General features: G+C 53.1%; 1 protein-coding gene across 5 annotated transcripts in view; it reads right to left on the bottom strand.

Annotated features, from left to right (window-relative positions):
• The window catches only part of TPX2 (TPX2 microtubule nucleation factor), an 85143-nt gene that overhangs the window by 32493 nt on the left and 37764 nt on the right, over positions 1–14886 (bottom strand). For 3 of the 5 annotated variants that reach the window (XM_075350537.1, XM_075350536.1, XM_075350533.1), the window contains exons 1-2: positions 14574–14652; positions 3937–4094 (exon numbers count right to left, since the gene is read on the bottom strand). In XM_075350537.1, the coding sequence (XP_075206652.1) occupies positions 3937–4042 (106 nt within the window). In that variant the 5' untranslated portion in view covers positions 4043–4094; positions 14574–14652. Of the gene's footprint in view, positions 1–3936; positions 4095–14573; positions 14653–14886 lie in introns of those variants that run through there. The other 2 variants (XM_075350535.1, XM_075350534.1) reach the window with 1 other exon arrangement.

The raw sequence follows: 14886 nt of genomic DNA on the forward strand, positions 1-14886 counted from the left end.
CAGAACATTGATCTGAAGGGAGGACTCTGGCTGAGTCCAGGTACCCTGAGCCCTGTGGTGGAGAAAGACCGCTCCCCACCCTGACAGACTCGCGTCCGTCGTGACCACCGCCCAGGATGGGGGTAGGAAGGATTTCCCCTTCGACAATGAAGTGGGAAGAAGCCACCACCGAAGAGAGGCTTTGGCTGCATGAGAAAGGGAGACGTTCCTGTCGAGGGACGTCGACTTCCTGTCCCATTTGCGGAGAATGTCCCATTGAAGTGGACGCAGATGAAACTGCGCAAAAGGAACTGCCTCCATTGCTGCCACCATCTTCCCTAGGAAGTGCATGAGGCGCCTCAAGGGGTGTGACTGGCCTTGAAGGAGAGATTGCACCCCTGTCTGTAGTCAACGCTGTTTGTCCAGCAGAAGCTTCACTATCGCTGAGAGAGTATGAAACTCCATGCCAAGATATGTCAGTGATTGGGCCGGTGTCAGATTTGACTTTGGGAAAAATTGATGATCCACCCGAATCTCTGGAGTGTCTCCAGAGCAATGTTCAGGCTGTGTTGGCATGCCACTCGAGAGGGTGCCTTGACAAGCAGATCGTCTAAGTAAGGGATCACCGAGTGTCCCTGAGAGTGTAGGACTGCTACCACTGTTGCCATGACCTTGGTGAAGACCCGTGGGGCTGTCGCCAGGCCGAAAGGCAGTGCCACGAACTGAAGGTGTTCGTCTCCTATGGCGAAACGCAGGAAACGCTGATGCTCTGGTGCAATCGGTACGTGGAGATAAGCATCTTTGATGTCGATTGATGCTAGGAAATCTCCTTGGGACATTGAGGCGATGACGGAGCGGAGGGATTCCATCCGGAACCGCCTGGTTTTTACGTGTTTGTTGAGCAGTTTTAGGTCCAGAACAGGACGGAAAGATCCGTCCTTTTTTGGCACCACAAACAAGTTGGAGTAAAAACCGTGACCCTGTTGCTGAAAAGGAACAGGGATCACCACTCCTTCTGCCTTCAGAGTGCACACCGCCTGAAGAAGAGCATCGGCTCGCTCGGGGGGCGGAGATGTTCTGAAGAATCGAGTCAGGGGACGAGAGCTGAACTCTATCCTGTAACCGTGAGACAGAATGTCTCTCACCCAACGGTCTTGTACCTGTGGCAGCCAGGCGTCGCAAAAGCGGGAGAGCCTGCCACCGACCGAGGATGCGGTTTGAAGAGGCCGAAAGTCATGAGGAGGCCGCTTTGGGAGCGGTTCCTCCGGCGGTCTTTTTAGGACGTGACTTAGACCGCCATGAATCGGAGTTCGTCTGACCCTTCTGTGGCCTGTTGGACGAGGAGAATTGAGACCTGCCCGTGGGCCGAAAGGACCGAAACCTCGATTGTACCTTCCGTTGTTGAGGTCTGTTTGGTTTGGACTGGGGTAAGGATGAGTCCTTTCCCTTGGATTGTTTAATGATTTCATCCAATCGCTCACCAAACAGGCGGTCGCCAGAAAATGGCAAACCGGTTAAGAACTTTTTGGAAGCAGAGTCTGCCTTCCATTCTCGTAGCCACATGGCCCTGCGGACTGCCACCGAATTGGCGGATGCTACCGCCGTACGGCTCGCAGAGTCCAGGACAGCATTAATGGCGTAGGACGCAAACGCCGACGCCTGAGAGGTTAAGGACACCACCTGCGGAGTAGAGGCACGTGTGACTGCATTAATCGGCGAGTGACAAGCTGAGATAGCTTGGAGTGCCCATACAGCTGCGAATGCCGGAGCAAAGGACGCGCCGATAGCTTCATAGATGGATTTCAACCAGAGCTCCATCTGCCTGTCAGTGGCATCTTTGAGTGAAGCCCCATCTTCCACTGCAACTATGGATCTAGCCGCCAGTCTGGAGGATCCACCTTGGGACACTGAGCCCAACCCTTGACAACGTCAGGTGGGAAGGGATAACGTGTGTCCTTAAGGCACTTAGAAAAGCGCTTATCTGGACAAGCTCGGTGTTTCTGGACTGCCTCTCTGAAGTCGGAGTGATCCAGAAACGTACTCATTGTACGCTTGGGAAACCTAAAACGGAATTTCTCCTGCTGAGAAGCTGACTCCTCAATTGGAGGAGCTGGGGGGAGAAAGATCCAACACCTGATTGGTGGACGCTATAAGGTCATTCACTATGGAGTCTCCTTCAGGTGTATCTAGGTTGAGAGCGGCCTCAGGATCAGAATCCTGATCTGCCACCTCCGCTTCATCCTCTAGAGAGTCCTCCTGCTGAGACCCTGAGCAGTGTGATGAAGTCGAGGGAAGCTCCCAGCGAGCCCGCTTAGGCGGTCTGGGACTGCGGTCCGTGTCAGAGACCTCACCTTGGGACCTATGAGTCACCCCAGGAGCACTTTGCTGCTCCAACAGAGGGGGGCCTGGGGTCAATGATTCAACAGTGCCCGGGGCCTGTGTTACCGGCCTGGACTGCAAGGCTTCTAGTATCTTAGCAGACCATTTATCCATACTCTCAGAAAGTTTGTCAGCGAATACTGCAAACTCCGTCCCAGTCACCTGGACAGTGGTAGCAGGTGGTTCCACTTGGGCCACCAGTGGCAGAGGCTCCGGCTGAGTAAGTACCCCAGGGGCCGAGCATTGTACACAATGAGGGTAGGTGGAACCTGCCGGTAGCATAGCCGCACATGAGGTACAGGTTGCAAAGTAAGCCTGTGCTTTGGCACCCTTGCTTTTTGCGGACGACATGCTGTTGTCTCCTCTGAGTACAATCCGGGAGGGTATATAGCCAAAAACCAACAGTGCGACCGTACAGAGTAAATGTATAGCATATATATATATATATATATATATATATATATATATACATACATACATACATACATACATACATACATACATACACACACACACACTTCGGCACCCAGGGGGCCAGCACCTAGAAACAGGTGCTGCTTACCGACCGCCCAAAGCGGTTGTGTGACCACCAGATTCCCTGCCTGGGCCTCCCAGAGCCGTGTTGTCTCTCCTCTCCAGCTTCAGAAGTGCTGACAGGAATGGCTGCCGGCGTTCTGTGAGGAGGAGGGGGCCGTGGGCGTGCCCTAGAAAGTGCGGGAATCTGGTGCCCCACGGTGCTCAGTGAGGGGGGCGGAGGATACAAAGTATGCTCCAGCCCTCAGCTCTGACGTCCAGTGCAGCGTCCCGCCCTTCCCCTGACTGGCAGGCCCGGGGGCGGGAGTATGCGGTACTAGGCCGCAGAAGCTGGGGACTAAAGTTATAAGCGCGGCCGGCAAACAAGCGCGGTCAGCGCGGTAGTCCCGGCGCACTAACACACCCAGCAGTGCTGCAGCGTGTATGACACAAGCGCTCCATGCGCCGTCCCCAAGGGGACACAGAGTACCTCACAGTAGCAGGGCCTTGTCCCTGACGATACCCGGCTCCTGTCCAGCAGATTCCCCAGGGGCTGCGGAGGGAGCACGGTCCCAGTGCCTGGAGACCGATTAGGATCCCACTTCACCCAGAGCCCTTAAGGGATGGGGAAGGAAAACAGCATGTGGCTCCTGCCTATGTACCCACAATGGGTACCTCAACCTTAACAGCACCGCCGACCAGAGTGGGGTGAGAAGGGAGCATGCTGGGGGCCCCGTTATGGGCCCTCTTCTTCCATCCGATATAGTCAGCAGCTGCTGCTGACTAAATTGTGGAGCTATGCGTGCATGTGTGCCTCCTTCGCACAAAGCATAAAAACTGAGGAGCCCGTGATGCACGGGGGGGGGTGTATAGGCAGAAGGGGAGGGGCTTTACACTTTTAAGTGTAATACTTTGTGTGGCCTCCGGAGGCAGAAGCTATACACCCAATTAAAAACAGTTGTCTGGGTCTCCCAATGGAGCGACAAAGAAATAAAGTATATTGTATTTTCTCTAAGACCATGGTAGTACAAGTTACATTACAAAAAAAAAAAAAAGGACACTCACCAAACCAGGAGTCTGCATTCTCATTCTGATCATAATCGTGAATTGAATCAAAGTTGATATATGTGGAAGGAGCGTCATAAGAGTAGTTTTCCTGTAGGCTCGACATGACCTGCTCCTCCCCGGATACGTCTTCTTGGAACCAGTAGAGCTGTATTACTCTGAATAGTAAAGAAGGGAAAAAGTTACAATTCAGCACTAAAACCCTATACAAAGTGACAGACATAGACCAATTCAATGGCATCTTGATACTTCCCAAAGCAGAAACTCCTCCAGCCAGTCACTCCCGATAACAGCCCCTCAATCCCCCACTGAGCCCCACTCTGTCCCAACCTGTGAAGTACCCCCCCCCCAACATAAAACTGGTCCACAGCTCTAGTTCCCTATGCACAGCCCCCCCCCCAACATTTAGATGGTGAATAAGTCCAGCACAAGCACCTTGTGGACCCAGGTTTAAAGGGAACCAATCACCAGGATTTTCCTATATAACCTAAAGCCAGGGCTATACTGGCACTATCATGCTGATTCTATACATACCTTTACTTGTCAGGTAGGATGTGTAGATTTTAAAACACAAGCAAGTAATGTTTGTAAAATGAGCAGCTTTTTGATTGACAGCAACTGCCAGAGATAATAGCAGGGGTGGGTATTCTTAGTGATTCTCGCCTCCTACCTGTCTGTCCTTTTAGTTATTTATGCTAATTCTATTATAGAATGGTTTTACTAAGTGACTAGAAGGACCTGTGCTGATATCATACCCATGTGACCAGAAGGGGCAGGGCCTCTACCAACATAGCTAATAACAGGAAGCAACATTATTTTTCTGTTGGCCGAGGCCCGCCCCTTCTGGTCACATGGGTATGACCTCAGCACAGGTCCTTTTAGTCACTTAGTAAAACGCTTCTATAATAGAATCAGCAGGCAGGGGATTAGGAAAAGAAGGGAATTTTGTTACTTACCGTAAATTCCTTTTCTTCTAGCTCTTATTGGGAGACCCAGACGATTGGGGTATAGCTACTGCCCTCTGGAGGCCACACAAAGCACTACATTAAAAGTGCTAGGCCCCTCCCCCTCTGGCTATACCCCCCCGTGGTATCACGGGTTCTCCAGTTTTAGTGCCAAAGCAAGAAGGAGGAAGCCAATAACTGGTTTAAACAAATTAACTCCGAATAACATCGGAGAACTGAAAAACCGTTCAACATGAACAACATGTGTACCCGCAAACAACAAAAAAACATCCCGAAGGACAACAGGGCGGGTGCTGGGTCTCCCAATAAGAGCTAGAAGAAAAGGAATTTACGGTAAGTAACAAAATTCCCTTCTTCTTCAGCGCTCTATTGGGAGACCCAGACGATTGGGACGTCCAAAAGCTGTCCCTGGGTGGGTAAATAAATACCTCATGTTAGAGCTGCAAAACAGCCCTCCCCTACGGGGGTGTCACTGCCGCCTGCAGGACTCTTCTACCTAAGCTGGCATCCGCCGAAGCATAGGTATGCACCTGATAATGCTTGGTGAAAGTGTGCAGACTGGACCAGGTAGCTGCCTGGCACACCTGTTGAGCCGAAGCCTGGTGACGTAATGCCCAGGACGCACCCACGGCTCTGGTGGAGTGGGCTTTTAGCCCTGAAGGAACCGGAAGCCCCGCAGAACGGTAGGCCTCTAGAATTGGTTCTTTGATCCATCGAGCCAGGGTGGCTTTAGAAGCCTGCAACCCCTTGCGCGGACCAGCGACAAGGACGAAAAGTGCATCGGCACGGCGTATGGGCGCCGTGCGGGAAATGTAGATTCTGAGTGCTCTCACCAGATCTAGCAAACGTAAGGCCTTTTCATACCGGTGAACCGGATGAGGGCAAAAAGAAGGCAAGGAAATATCCTGATTAAGATGAAAAGAGGATACGACCTTAGGGAGAAACTCCGGAATGGGGCGCAGCACAACCTTGTCCTGGTGGAACACCAGGAAGGGAGCCTTAGATGACAGAGCTGCCAGCTCAGACACTCGCCGAAGCGATGTGATTGCAACAAGAAACGCCACTTTCTGCGACAGCCGAGAAAAGGAAACTTCCTTCAGAGGCTCGAAGGGCGGCTTCTGGAGAGCAACTAGTACCCTGTTCAGATCCCATGGATCTAACGGTCGCTTGTACGGGGGCACAATATGACAGACCCCCTGCAGGAACGTGCGCACCTTAGGAAGACGTGCTAGACGCTTCTGAAAAAACACGGATAGTGCCGAAACTTGCCCTTTAAGGGAGCTGAGCGACAAGCCCTTTTCGAACCCCGATTGCAGGAAGGAAAGAAACTTGGGCAATGCAAATGGCCAGGGAGACACTCCCTGAGCAGAGCACCAGGACAAGAAAATCTTCCACGTTCTGTGGTAGATCTTAGCCGAATTTGACTTTCTAGCTTGTCTCATTGTGGCAATGACTCCCTGAGATAATCCAGCAGATGCTAGGATCCAGGACTCAATGGCCACACAGTCAGGTTCAGGGCCGCAGAATTCTGATGGAAAAACGGCCCTTGGGACAGTAAGTCTGGTCGGTCTGGCAGTGACCACGGTCGACCGATCGTGAGATGCCACAGATCCGGATACCACGACCTCCTCGGCCAGTCTGGAGCGACGAGTATGACGCGGCTGCACTCGGATCTGATCTTGCGTAGCACTCTGGGCAAGAGCGCCAGAGGTGGAAACACGTATGGGAGCTGAAACTGCGACCAATCTTGAACCAAGGCGTCTGCCGCCAGAGCTCTTTGATCGCGCGACCTCGCCATGAATGCCGGGACCTTGTTGTTGTGCCGGGACGCCATTAGGTCGACGTCCGGCACTCCCCAGCGGCGACAGATTTCCTGAAACACGTCCGGGTGAAGGGACCATTCCCCTGCGTCCATGCCCTGGCGACTGAGGAAGTCTGCTTCCCAGTTTTCTACGCCTGGGATGTGAACCGCGGATATGGTGGATGCTCTGTCCTCCACCCATATTAGAATGCGCCGGACTTCTTGGAATGCTTGCCGACTGCGCGTCCCTCCTTGGTGGTTGATGTATGCCACCGCTGTGGAGTTGTCCGATTGGATTCGGATCTGCTTTCCTTCCAGCCACTGTTGGAAGGCCAGTAGAGCAAGATACACTGCTCTGATCTCCAGAACATTGATCTGAAGGGTGGACTCCTGCGGAGTCCACGTCCCCTGAGCCCTGTGGTGGAGAAATACTGCTCCCCACCCTGACAGACTCGCATCTGTCGTGACTACTGCCCAGGATGGGGGCAGGAAGGATCTTCCCTGAGACAATGATGCGGGAAGGAGCCACCATTGTAGAGAGTCTTTGGCCGTCTGGGAAAGCGAGACTTTCCTGTCCAGGGACGTTGACTTCCCGTCCCATTGGCGGAGAATGTCCCATTGAAGTGGGCGCAGGTGAAACTGCGCAAAGGGAACTGCTTCCATGGCTGCCACCATCTTCCCTAGGAAATGCATGAGGCGCCGCAAGGGATGCAACTGGCCCTGCAGGAGAGATTGCACCCCTGTCTGTAGTGACCGCTGCTTGTCCAGCGGAAGCTTCACTATCGCTGCTAGAGTATGAAACTCCATGCCAAGATACGTTAGTGACTGAGTCGGTGATAGGATCGACTTTGGAAAGTTGATGATCCATCCGAAAGACTGTAGAGTCTCCAGCGTAGCATTCAGGCTGAGTTGGCATGCCTCCTGAGAGGGAGCTTTGACCAATAAATCGTCTAGGTAAGGGATCACCGAGTGTCCCTGAGAGTGCAAGACTGCTACCACCGCCGCCATGACCTTGGTGAAGACCCGTGGGGCTGTCGCCAGACCAAATGGAAGAGCTACGAACTGAAAATGGTCGTCTCCTATCACAAAACGTAGAAAACGTTGATGTTCTGTAGCAATTGGCACGTGGAGATAAGCATCTCTGATGTCTATTGAGGCAAGGAAGTCTCCTCTGGACATTGAGGCAATGACAGAGCGGAGGGTTTCCATCCGGAACCTCCTGGCGTGCACATGCTTGTTGAGCCGTTTTAGGTCCAGAACAGGACGGAACGAGCCGTCCTTTTTTGGAACCACAAAGAGATTGGAGTAAAACCCTTGCCCTTGTTCCTGAGGAGGGACTGGGATAACCACTCCTTCCGCTTTTAGGGAGTCCACCGCCTGCAGCAGAGCATCTGCTCTGTCTGGCCGTGGGGAGGTTCTGAAGAACCGAGCTGGAGGACGAGAATTGAACTCGATTCTGTACCCGCGAGACAAAATGTCCGTCACCCACCGGTCTTTGACCTGTGACATCCAAATGCCGGAAAAGCGGGAGAGCCTGCCCCCGACCGGCGATGCGGAGGGGGGGGGCTGGAAGTCATGAGGTAGCCGCTTTGGAAGCGGTACCTCCGTTTGCTTTCTTGGGGCGTGTGTGAGTCCGCCACGAATCTGAGTTTCTTTGCGTCCTCTGAGTCCCTTTGGACGAGGTAAATGGTGTCTTGCCCGAACCTCGAAAGGACTGAAACCTCTGCTGCCACTTTTTCTGCTGAGGTTTGGGTGTTCTGGGTTGTGGTAAAGAGGAGTCTTTACCCTTGGACTGCTTAATGATGTCAGCCAATGGCTCGCCAAACAGTCTCTCTCTAGACAAAGGCAAACTGGTTAAACATTTTTTGGAACCAGCATCCGCTTTCCAGTCCTTTAACCACAAGGCTCTGCGCAAAACTACCGAATTGGCGGACGCCATTGAGGTGCGACTGGTAGATTCTAGGACCGCATTGATAGCGTAAGACGCAAACGCCGACATCTGCGTGGTAAGGTGCGCCACTTGCGGCACTGCTGGATGCATGATAGCATCCACTTTTGCTAAGCCAGCTGAAATAGCCTGGAGTGCCCAGACGGCTGCGAATGCCGGAGCAAACGACGCGCCTATAGCTTCATAGACAGATTTTAACCAAAGGTCCATCTGTCTGTCATTGGCATCTTTAAGTGAAGCGCCATCCTCCACTGCAACTATGGATCTAGCTGCAAGTTTGGAAATCGGGGGGTCCACCTTTGGACACTGTGTCCAGCGCTTGACCACCTCAGGGGGGAAAGGGAAACGCGTCTCTTTAGATCGTTTAGAGAAACGCCTTTCCGGGTGAGCGTCGTGCTTCTGGATTGATTCTCTGAAGTCAGAGTGATCTAACAAAGCACTCAATTTACGCTTGGGATAAAGGAAACGAAACTTTTCCTGCTCCGCAGCCGCCTCTTCTGCTGAAGGGGCTGGGGGAGAAATATCCAACAGCCTATTGATGGCTGAGATAAGGTCGTCTACCATGGCGTCCCCATCCGGGGTATCCAGGTTGAGAGGGGTTCCAGTAGTGGATTCCTGATCACTCTCATCAGACACATCACAGGGAGACTGATTGCGCTGAGACCCTGAGCAGTGTGAAGACGTCGAGGGTCTTTCCCAGCGAGCTCGCTTAGGGTGGCTGGGGCCATCATCTGAGTCATAATCCTCGGCCTGTGAAGCCGGGGACCCCCCTATGGGCTGGATACATTCCAAGTAAGGGGGACCTGAGGACAGAGGCCTCGCCGTGCCCAGAGACTGAGCCCCATGCATAGATTGCAAGGTCTCAAGGATTTTTGCCATAGATACAGACATATTATCTGCAAAAACTGCAAAGTCCGTCCCTGTCACCGGGGCAGAACTTACAAGCGTCTCAGCCTGGGTCGCTACCTCTCCTGACTCCGGCTGGCGAAGCAGCACCGGGTCGGAGCATTGCACACAATGGGGGTCATCAGAGCCTGCTGGTAGATTAGCCCCACATGCAGCACACGCAGTATACACAGCCCTTTTTGCCTTGGCTGCCTTGCGTTTTGAGGATGACATGTTGCTGCTTCCACAGAGCGATCTGGGATATGCAGCCAGAAGCGCACCTCACAGTGCAAGAAATACAATATTTATATAACTGTATCCAGTACACTGATACACAGTGAGGCACTAGAGGGACCAGCACAGAAAAAACGCTTACCGCCCGCTTAAAAAGCGGGTGTGTGGTCGCCAGATAGCCCCTAGTCCAGGTCTCCCAGAGCCTTGCGTCCTTCCTCCAGCCAGGCATGCATGTAATGGCTGCCGGCGTCTCGAGAGAGGAAGGGGGGCGGGCCCTGGGCGTTCCTGGCCAAGAGCGGGAAGCCTGCTTCCCTCTGTGCATAGTGTGAGGGCTGGAGCATGTAAATCAGGCTCCAGCCCTCGTCGCTGCTTGCGAACAGCGTCTCTCCCCTACCCTGAATGACAGGGTGGGGGCGGGAACGAAACGGAGCTGCCGGCGTCCTAGGCCCAAAAAGCCGGGGACTAAAGTTATAACCGCCGCCGCCGTAAAAGCGCGGACGGCGGATCCCCGGCGCACCACAAGTCACAGCAGCGCCGCCCGGTCCAGAGGGGGTCGGCGCTGCGTTCCCATACACAAAACATCCCCCAGTAATCTGTAGGGACACTAACTCCAACATTGCGGTCCCCGGCGCACTACAACACCCAGCCAGCCCGGAGTGTGTCTGTGCCTGCCGGGGACACAGAGTACCTGTAAGATGCAGGGCCCTGTCCCTGATCGTACTCCTGCTCCGAATCCATCAGGTTCTAATGGGTCTGTGGATGGAGCCCGGCATCAGAGCTGAGAGGCCGGCAGGATCCCACTTCCACAGAGCCCTACCAGGGGATGTGGAAGGAAAACAGCATGTCAGGCTCCAGCCCTGTACCAGCAATAGGTACCTCAACCTTACAACACCATCCAGGGGTGAGAAGGGAGCATGCTGGGGACACTATATGTGTCCTCTTTTCTTCCATCCGAAACCGTCAGCAGCTACTGCTGACTAAAATCTGTGGAGCTATGCATGGAATGTCTGACCTCCTTCGCACACAAAGCTAAAACTGGAGAACCCGTGATACCACGGGGGGGGTATAGCCAGAGGGGGAGGGGCCTAGCACTTTTAATGTAGTGCTTTGTGTGGCCTCCAGAGGGCAGTAGCTATACCCCAATCGTCTGGGTCTCCCAATAGAGCGCTGAAGAAAACTGGCGATTGGCACGCTTTAGAATCTTACACATTGCAGTACATCACAGCAGTGGCATTTAGGCTATGGGTGGTGGCCACAAAGATGTACGTTTTTGGTCCCAAAAAAAACCCCAAAAAACAAAAAAACAACCTCTCCCTTGGCATGCATTTCTTTCCGCGTTTTACAGCGTTTTTGCCCAGTGATTTTTTTTTGTTTTTTTTTTAAGTCAAATCTATTGACTGGAAGACACTGGTCAGCACAAAGATGCAGCCAAAAAATAAAAAGTTGCAACATGCAGACAGCAAAAAATAAATCTCAGACTTTGCTGGGAAAGGAAATGGATGCAGTTTTGGGCTCAAAACTGCACCCAAAAAACAGGGTAAGCGCAGTACACACAAGTCCTTAAGGCTATGTGCGTACTAGGCGTTTTTAAAGCAAAAATGCACCCGCTCCAAAAAACGCAGCAAAAACGCATGCGTTACCGCGTTTTTTGCTGCGTTTTTGCTCACTGCGGTTTTTTTTTATTAGTGAACAATCCCATTAAAGATTGTTAAAAAAAAAAAAGTCTGATGTAATTTCCTTCTTCATTCTCCACTAGTGTATGCAGGAGAGCAGACAGCAGCTGCAGAACTACAAGGCTCAGCATCCTCCATCCAGGACTGTATGCAGGAGTTTTTTGCCCCCCAAAAATATGATGTGGGCTTCGCCATATTTTTGTATGCTAGCCAGGTACAGCAAGCAGGTACGGGCTGCCCCCAAACCCCCAGCTGCCTATTCGTACCCAGCTGGGAACCAAAAATATAGGGAAGCCATTTTTTTTTTTTTCAATTATTTCATGAAATAATTATTAAAAAAAAAAAAAAAGAAACATGGCTTCGCCCAATTTTTGAGTCCAGCCAGGTACAACTAGGCAGCTGGGGATTGGAATCCGCAGTGCAGGGTGCCCAAACTTTCTGGGCACCCCTGCTATGAATTGCAGTCCGCAGCCACCCCAGAAAATGGCACTTTCATAGAAGCGCCAACTCTTCCAGCTGCCACGCCAATATTAGACATGACCACCATGAATTTCTACAGATAAAAAAAAAAAAAAAAAAACAAATATTTTTATTAGAAAAAAAACATTTTTATTAGAAATAAAACACAATTAGTGACTCAATCTTTATTAAAATAAAGAACCCTCCTCCTCCGCAACACTGGGTCAAGGGTCCCGTGCCGTCCAATCCGGATCCAATATCATCTGATCGGTTTGCTGGAAGGCAAAGCGATCAGATGATGTGTCAGGTTCAAGGATGTGAATCACATCAGCTGATTGTATAAAAACAGTTTATACAATCAGCTGATGCATCAGTGCAAAAAAAAAAAAAAAAACAACACACTACACGTCCGTGCTGACTCCCGTCTGATCGCTGCAGGAGCTGCCGGTAATCAGTGATGCAGTCTCCTGACCGCATCAGCTGATAAGCCGGCCAGTAAAAAGCCGGCGTCACCGCGAGACTTGGGCTATGTGCGCACGTTGCGTACTAGCCCTGCAGAAATTTCTGCAGCGATCTGAAGAGCACAAGTGCGCTTCAAATCGCTGCAGAAAATGTCCATAGAGAAAAAAAAAAAGCCGATTCCATGCGCTCTGCCTGCAGCTCCTGCCATAGGCAGAGCAGGAGCTGCCAGCAAAGCGCACGGAAGAAGTGACATGTCACTTCTTGAACGCAGCGCGTCGGGCAGCAGCCGAAGCGCTGCTCTCTAAGACGCCACGTGCGCACGGCCCCTACACAATCTCCATAGACTGTGCAGGGGACGCAGGACGCATGCAGTTACGCTGCGCTACGAGGACCCCATGCCTAACCTGCTTCATATTAGATCTGTAAGTTATAGAGGTTGTCCACTACTTGCACAATATTTTCCCTGGTGGTAGTTTGAGGAAAAAAAAAAAAATTAAATATTTAAAACTTTTCCCTGTATGCACTTTCCCCAGGTCCTTTAGAGAATCGCCACCACTCCAGGTCTCTGGCATCACTTAGCACAGCAGCCAATGAGTGAGCGGAGCCCCTCCGCTCCCTGTACACGGACTGTCCCCTGCAGAGCCGCTCCGCTCCCTGTACACGGACTGTCCCCTGCAGAGCCGCTCCGCTCCCTGTACACGGACTGTCCCCTGCAGAGCCGCTCCGCTCCCTGTACACGGACTGTCCCCTGCAGAGCCGCTCCGCTCCCTGTACACGGACTGTCCCCTGCAGAGCCGCTCCGCTCCCTGTACACGGACTGTCCCCTGCAGAGCCCCTCCGCTCCCTGTACACGGACTGTCCCCTGCAGAGCCCCTCCGCTCCCTGTACACGGACTGTCCCCTGCAGAGCCCCTCCGCTCCCTGTACACGGACTGTCCCCTGCAGAGCCCCTCCGCTCCCTGTACACGGACTGTCCCCTGCAGAGCCCCTCCGCTCCCTGTACACGGACTGTCCCCTGCAGAGCCCCTCCGCTCCCTGTACACGGACTGTCCCCTGCAGAGCCCCTCCGCTCCCTGTACACGGACTGTCCCCTGCAGAGCCCCTCCGCTCCCTGTACACGGACTGTCCCCTGCAGAGCCCCTCCGCTCCCTGTACACGGACTGTCCCCTGCAGAGCCCCTCCGCTCCCTGTACACGGACTGTCCCCTGCAGAGCCCCTCCGCTCCCTGTACACGGACTGTCCCCTGCAGAGCCCCTCCGCTCCCTGTACACGGACTGTCCCCTGCAGAGCCGCTCCGCTCCCTGTACACGGACTGTCCCCTGCAGAGCCGCTCCGCTCGCTGTACACGGACTGTCCCCTGCAGAGCCGCTCCGCTCGCTGTATACGGACTGTCCCCTGCAGAGCCGCTCCGCTCGCTGAACACGGACTGTCCCCTGCAGAGCCGCTCCGCTCGCTGTACACGGACTGCCCCCTGCAGAGCCGCTCCGCTCGCTGTACACGGACTGTCCCCTGCAGAGCCGCTCCGCTCGCTGTACACGGACTGTCCCCTGCAGAGCCGCTCCGCTCGCTGTACACGGACTGTCCCCTGCAGAGCCGCTCCGCTCGCTGTACACGGACTGTCCCCTGCAGAGCCGCTCCGCTCGCTGTACACGGACTGTCCCCTGCAGAGCTCACTGACAAACTATATATTCTCAACAATAAAACATCAAAATATTTTCGGATACTGTGAATCCACAACCAAAAAAAGAAACAAAAATAGTAATTGGCAGAGAAAAAAAAAAGTTTTTTTGCACTTACCCTTTCTATAAAGCAAAAAAAATAAAATAAAAAGCGCAACAATACAACTTTATGGGCAAAAATAAGAGTGTTTGGGAGGAGAGAACAACCAAAAGTGAAGGCGCTGCCCTACTGGGCCCACACAGACCTGAGCCGGCCCCAATGGCGAACCCCAGTCCCCTCCGCCCAGCTCCAGATTACCCCTCTACCCACCAGGGCCTGAGGAATGATGGCCCTACACAAGCCCAATATTCCTGCAGAGACCCCGAGTTCACACCCTCGCCCCAATATAACGCACAGCTCCCTGCCTCCATTTCCCCCTCTCCCATAACGTCGCAGCCTGCGCCCCTTCACCCGCCGAGTCTGTAACACAAAGGCTCGTCCTCCCTGCCAGGTCTCGGATTACCCCCATTACCGATACAGGCCGTTACTCACCGGCTCCGGCCGCTTCCCCGGTCTCTTGCGCTCCACAACGCCCCAGCCGCTGCCGCTCCGGTTACGAGCTCGCACGTTATCAATTTGAAACTACTGGCACATTCCAAACTGACCAATCAGAGCGGCCAACGCCGGAGCCTTTTCTGATTGGATCATCAACTGGGGAGTCGCGATGATGTGGAACTCTGGGAAATGTAGTATATTTGTAAATTTACAGTAGCTACTGAGACCCAGGAAGAAACTACACGTCCCACAATGCGCTTTGTGTCGTGTTCAGACTCTCGCCCAGTGTTATTTTAGTACAACCCGCGTG

This window comes from Anomaloglossus baeobatrachus, chromosome 5 (genome assembly GCF_048569485.1).
Source record: "Anomaloglossus baeobatrachus isolate aAnoBae1 chromosome 5, aAnoBae1.hap1, whole genome shotgun sequence".
NCBI lineage: Eukaryota > Metazoa > Chordata > Amphibia > Anura > Aromobatidae > Anomaloglossus > Anomaloglossus baeobatrachus.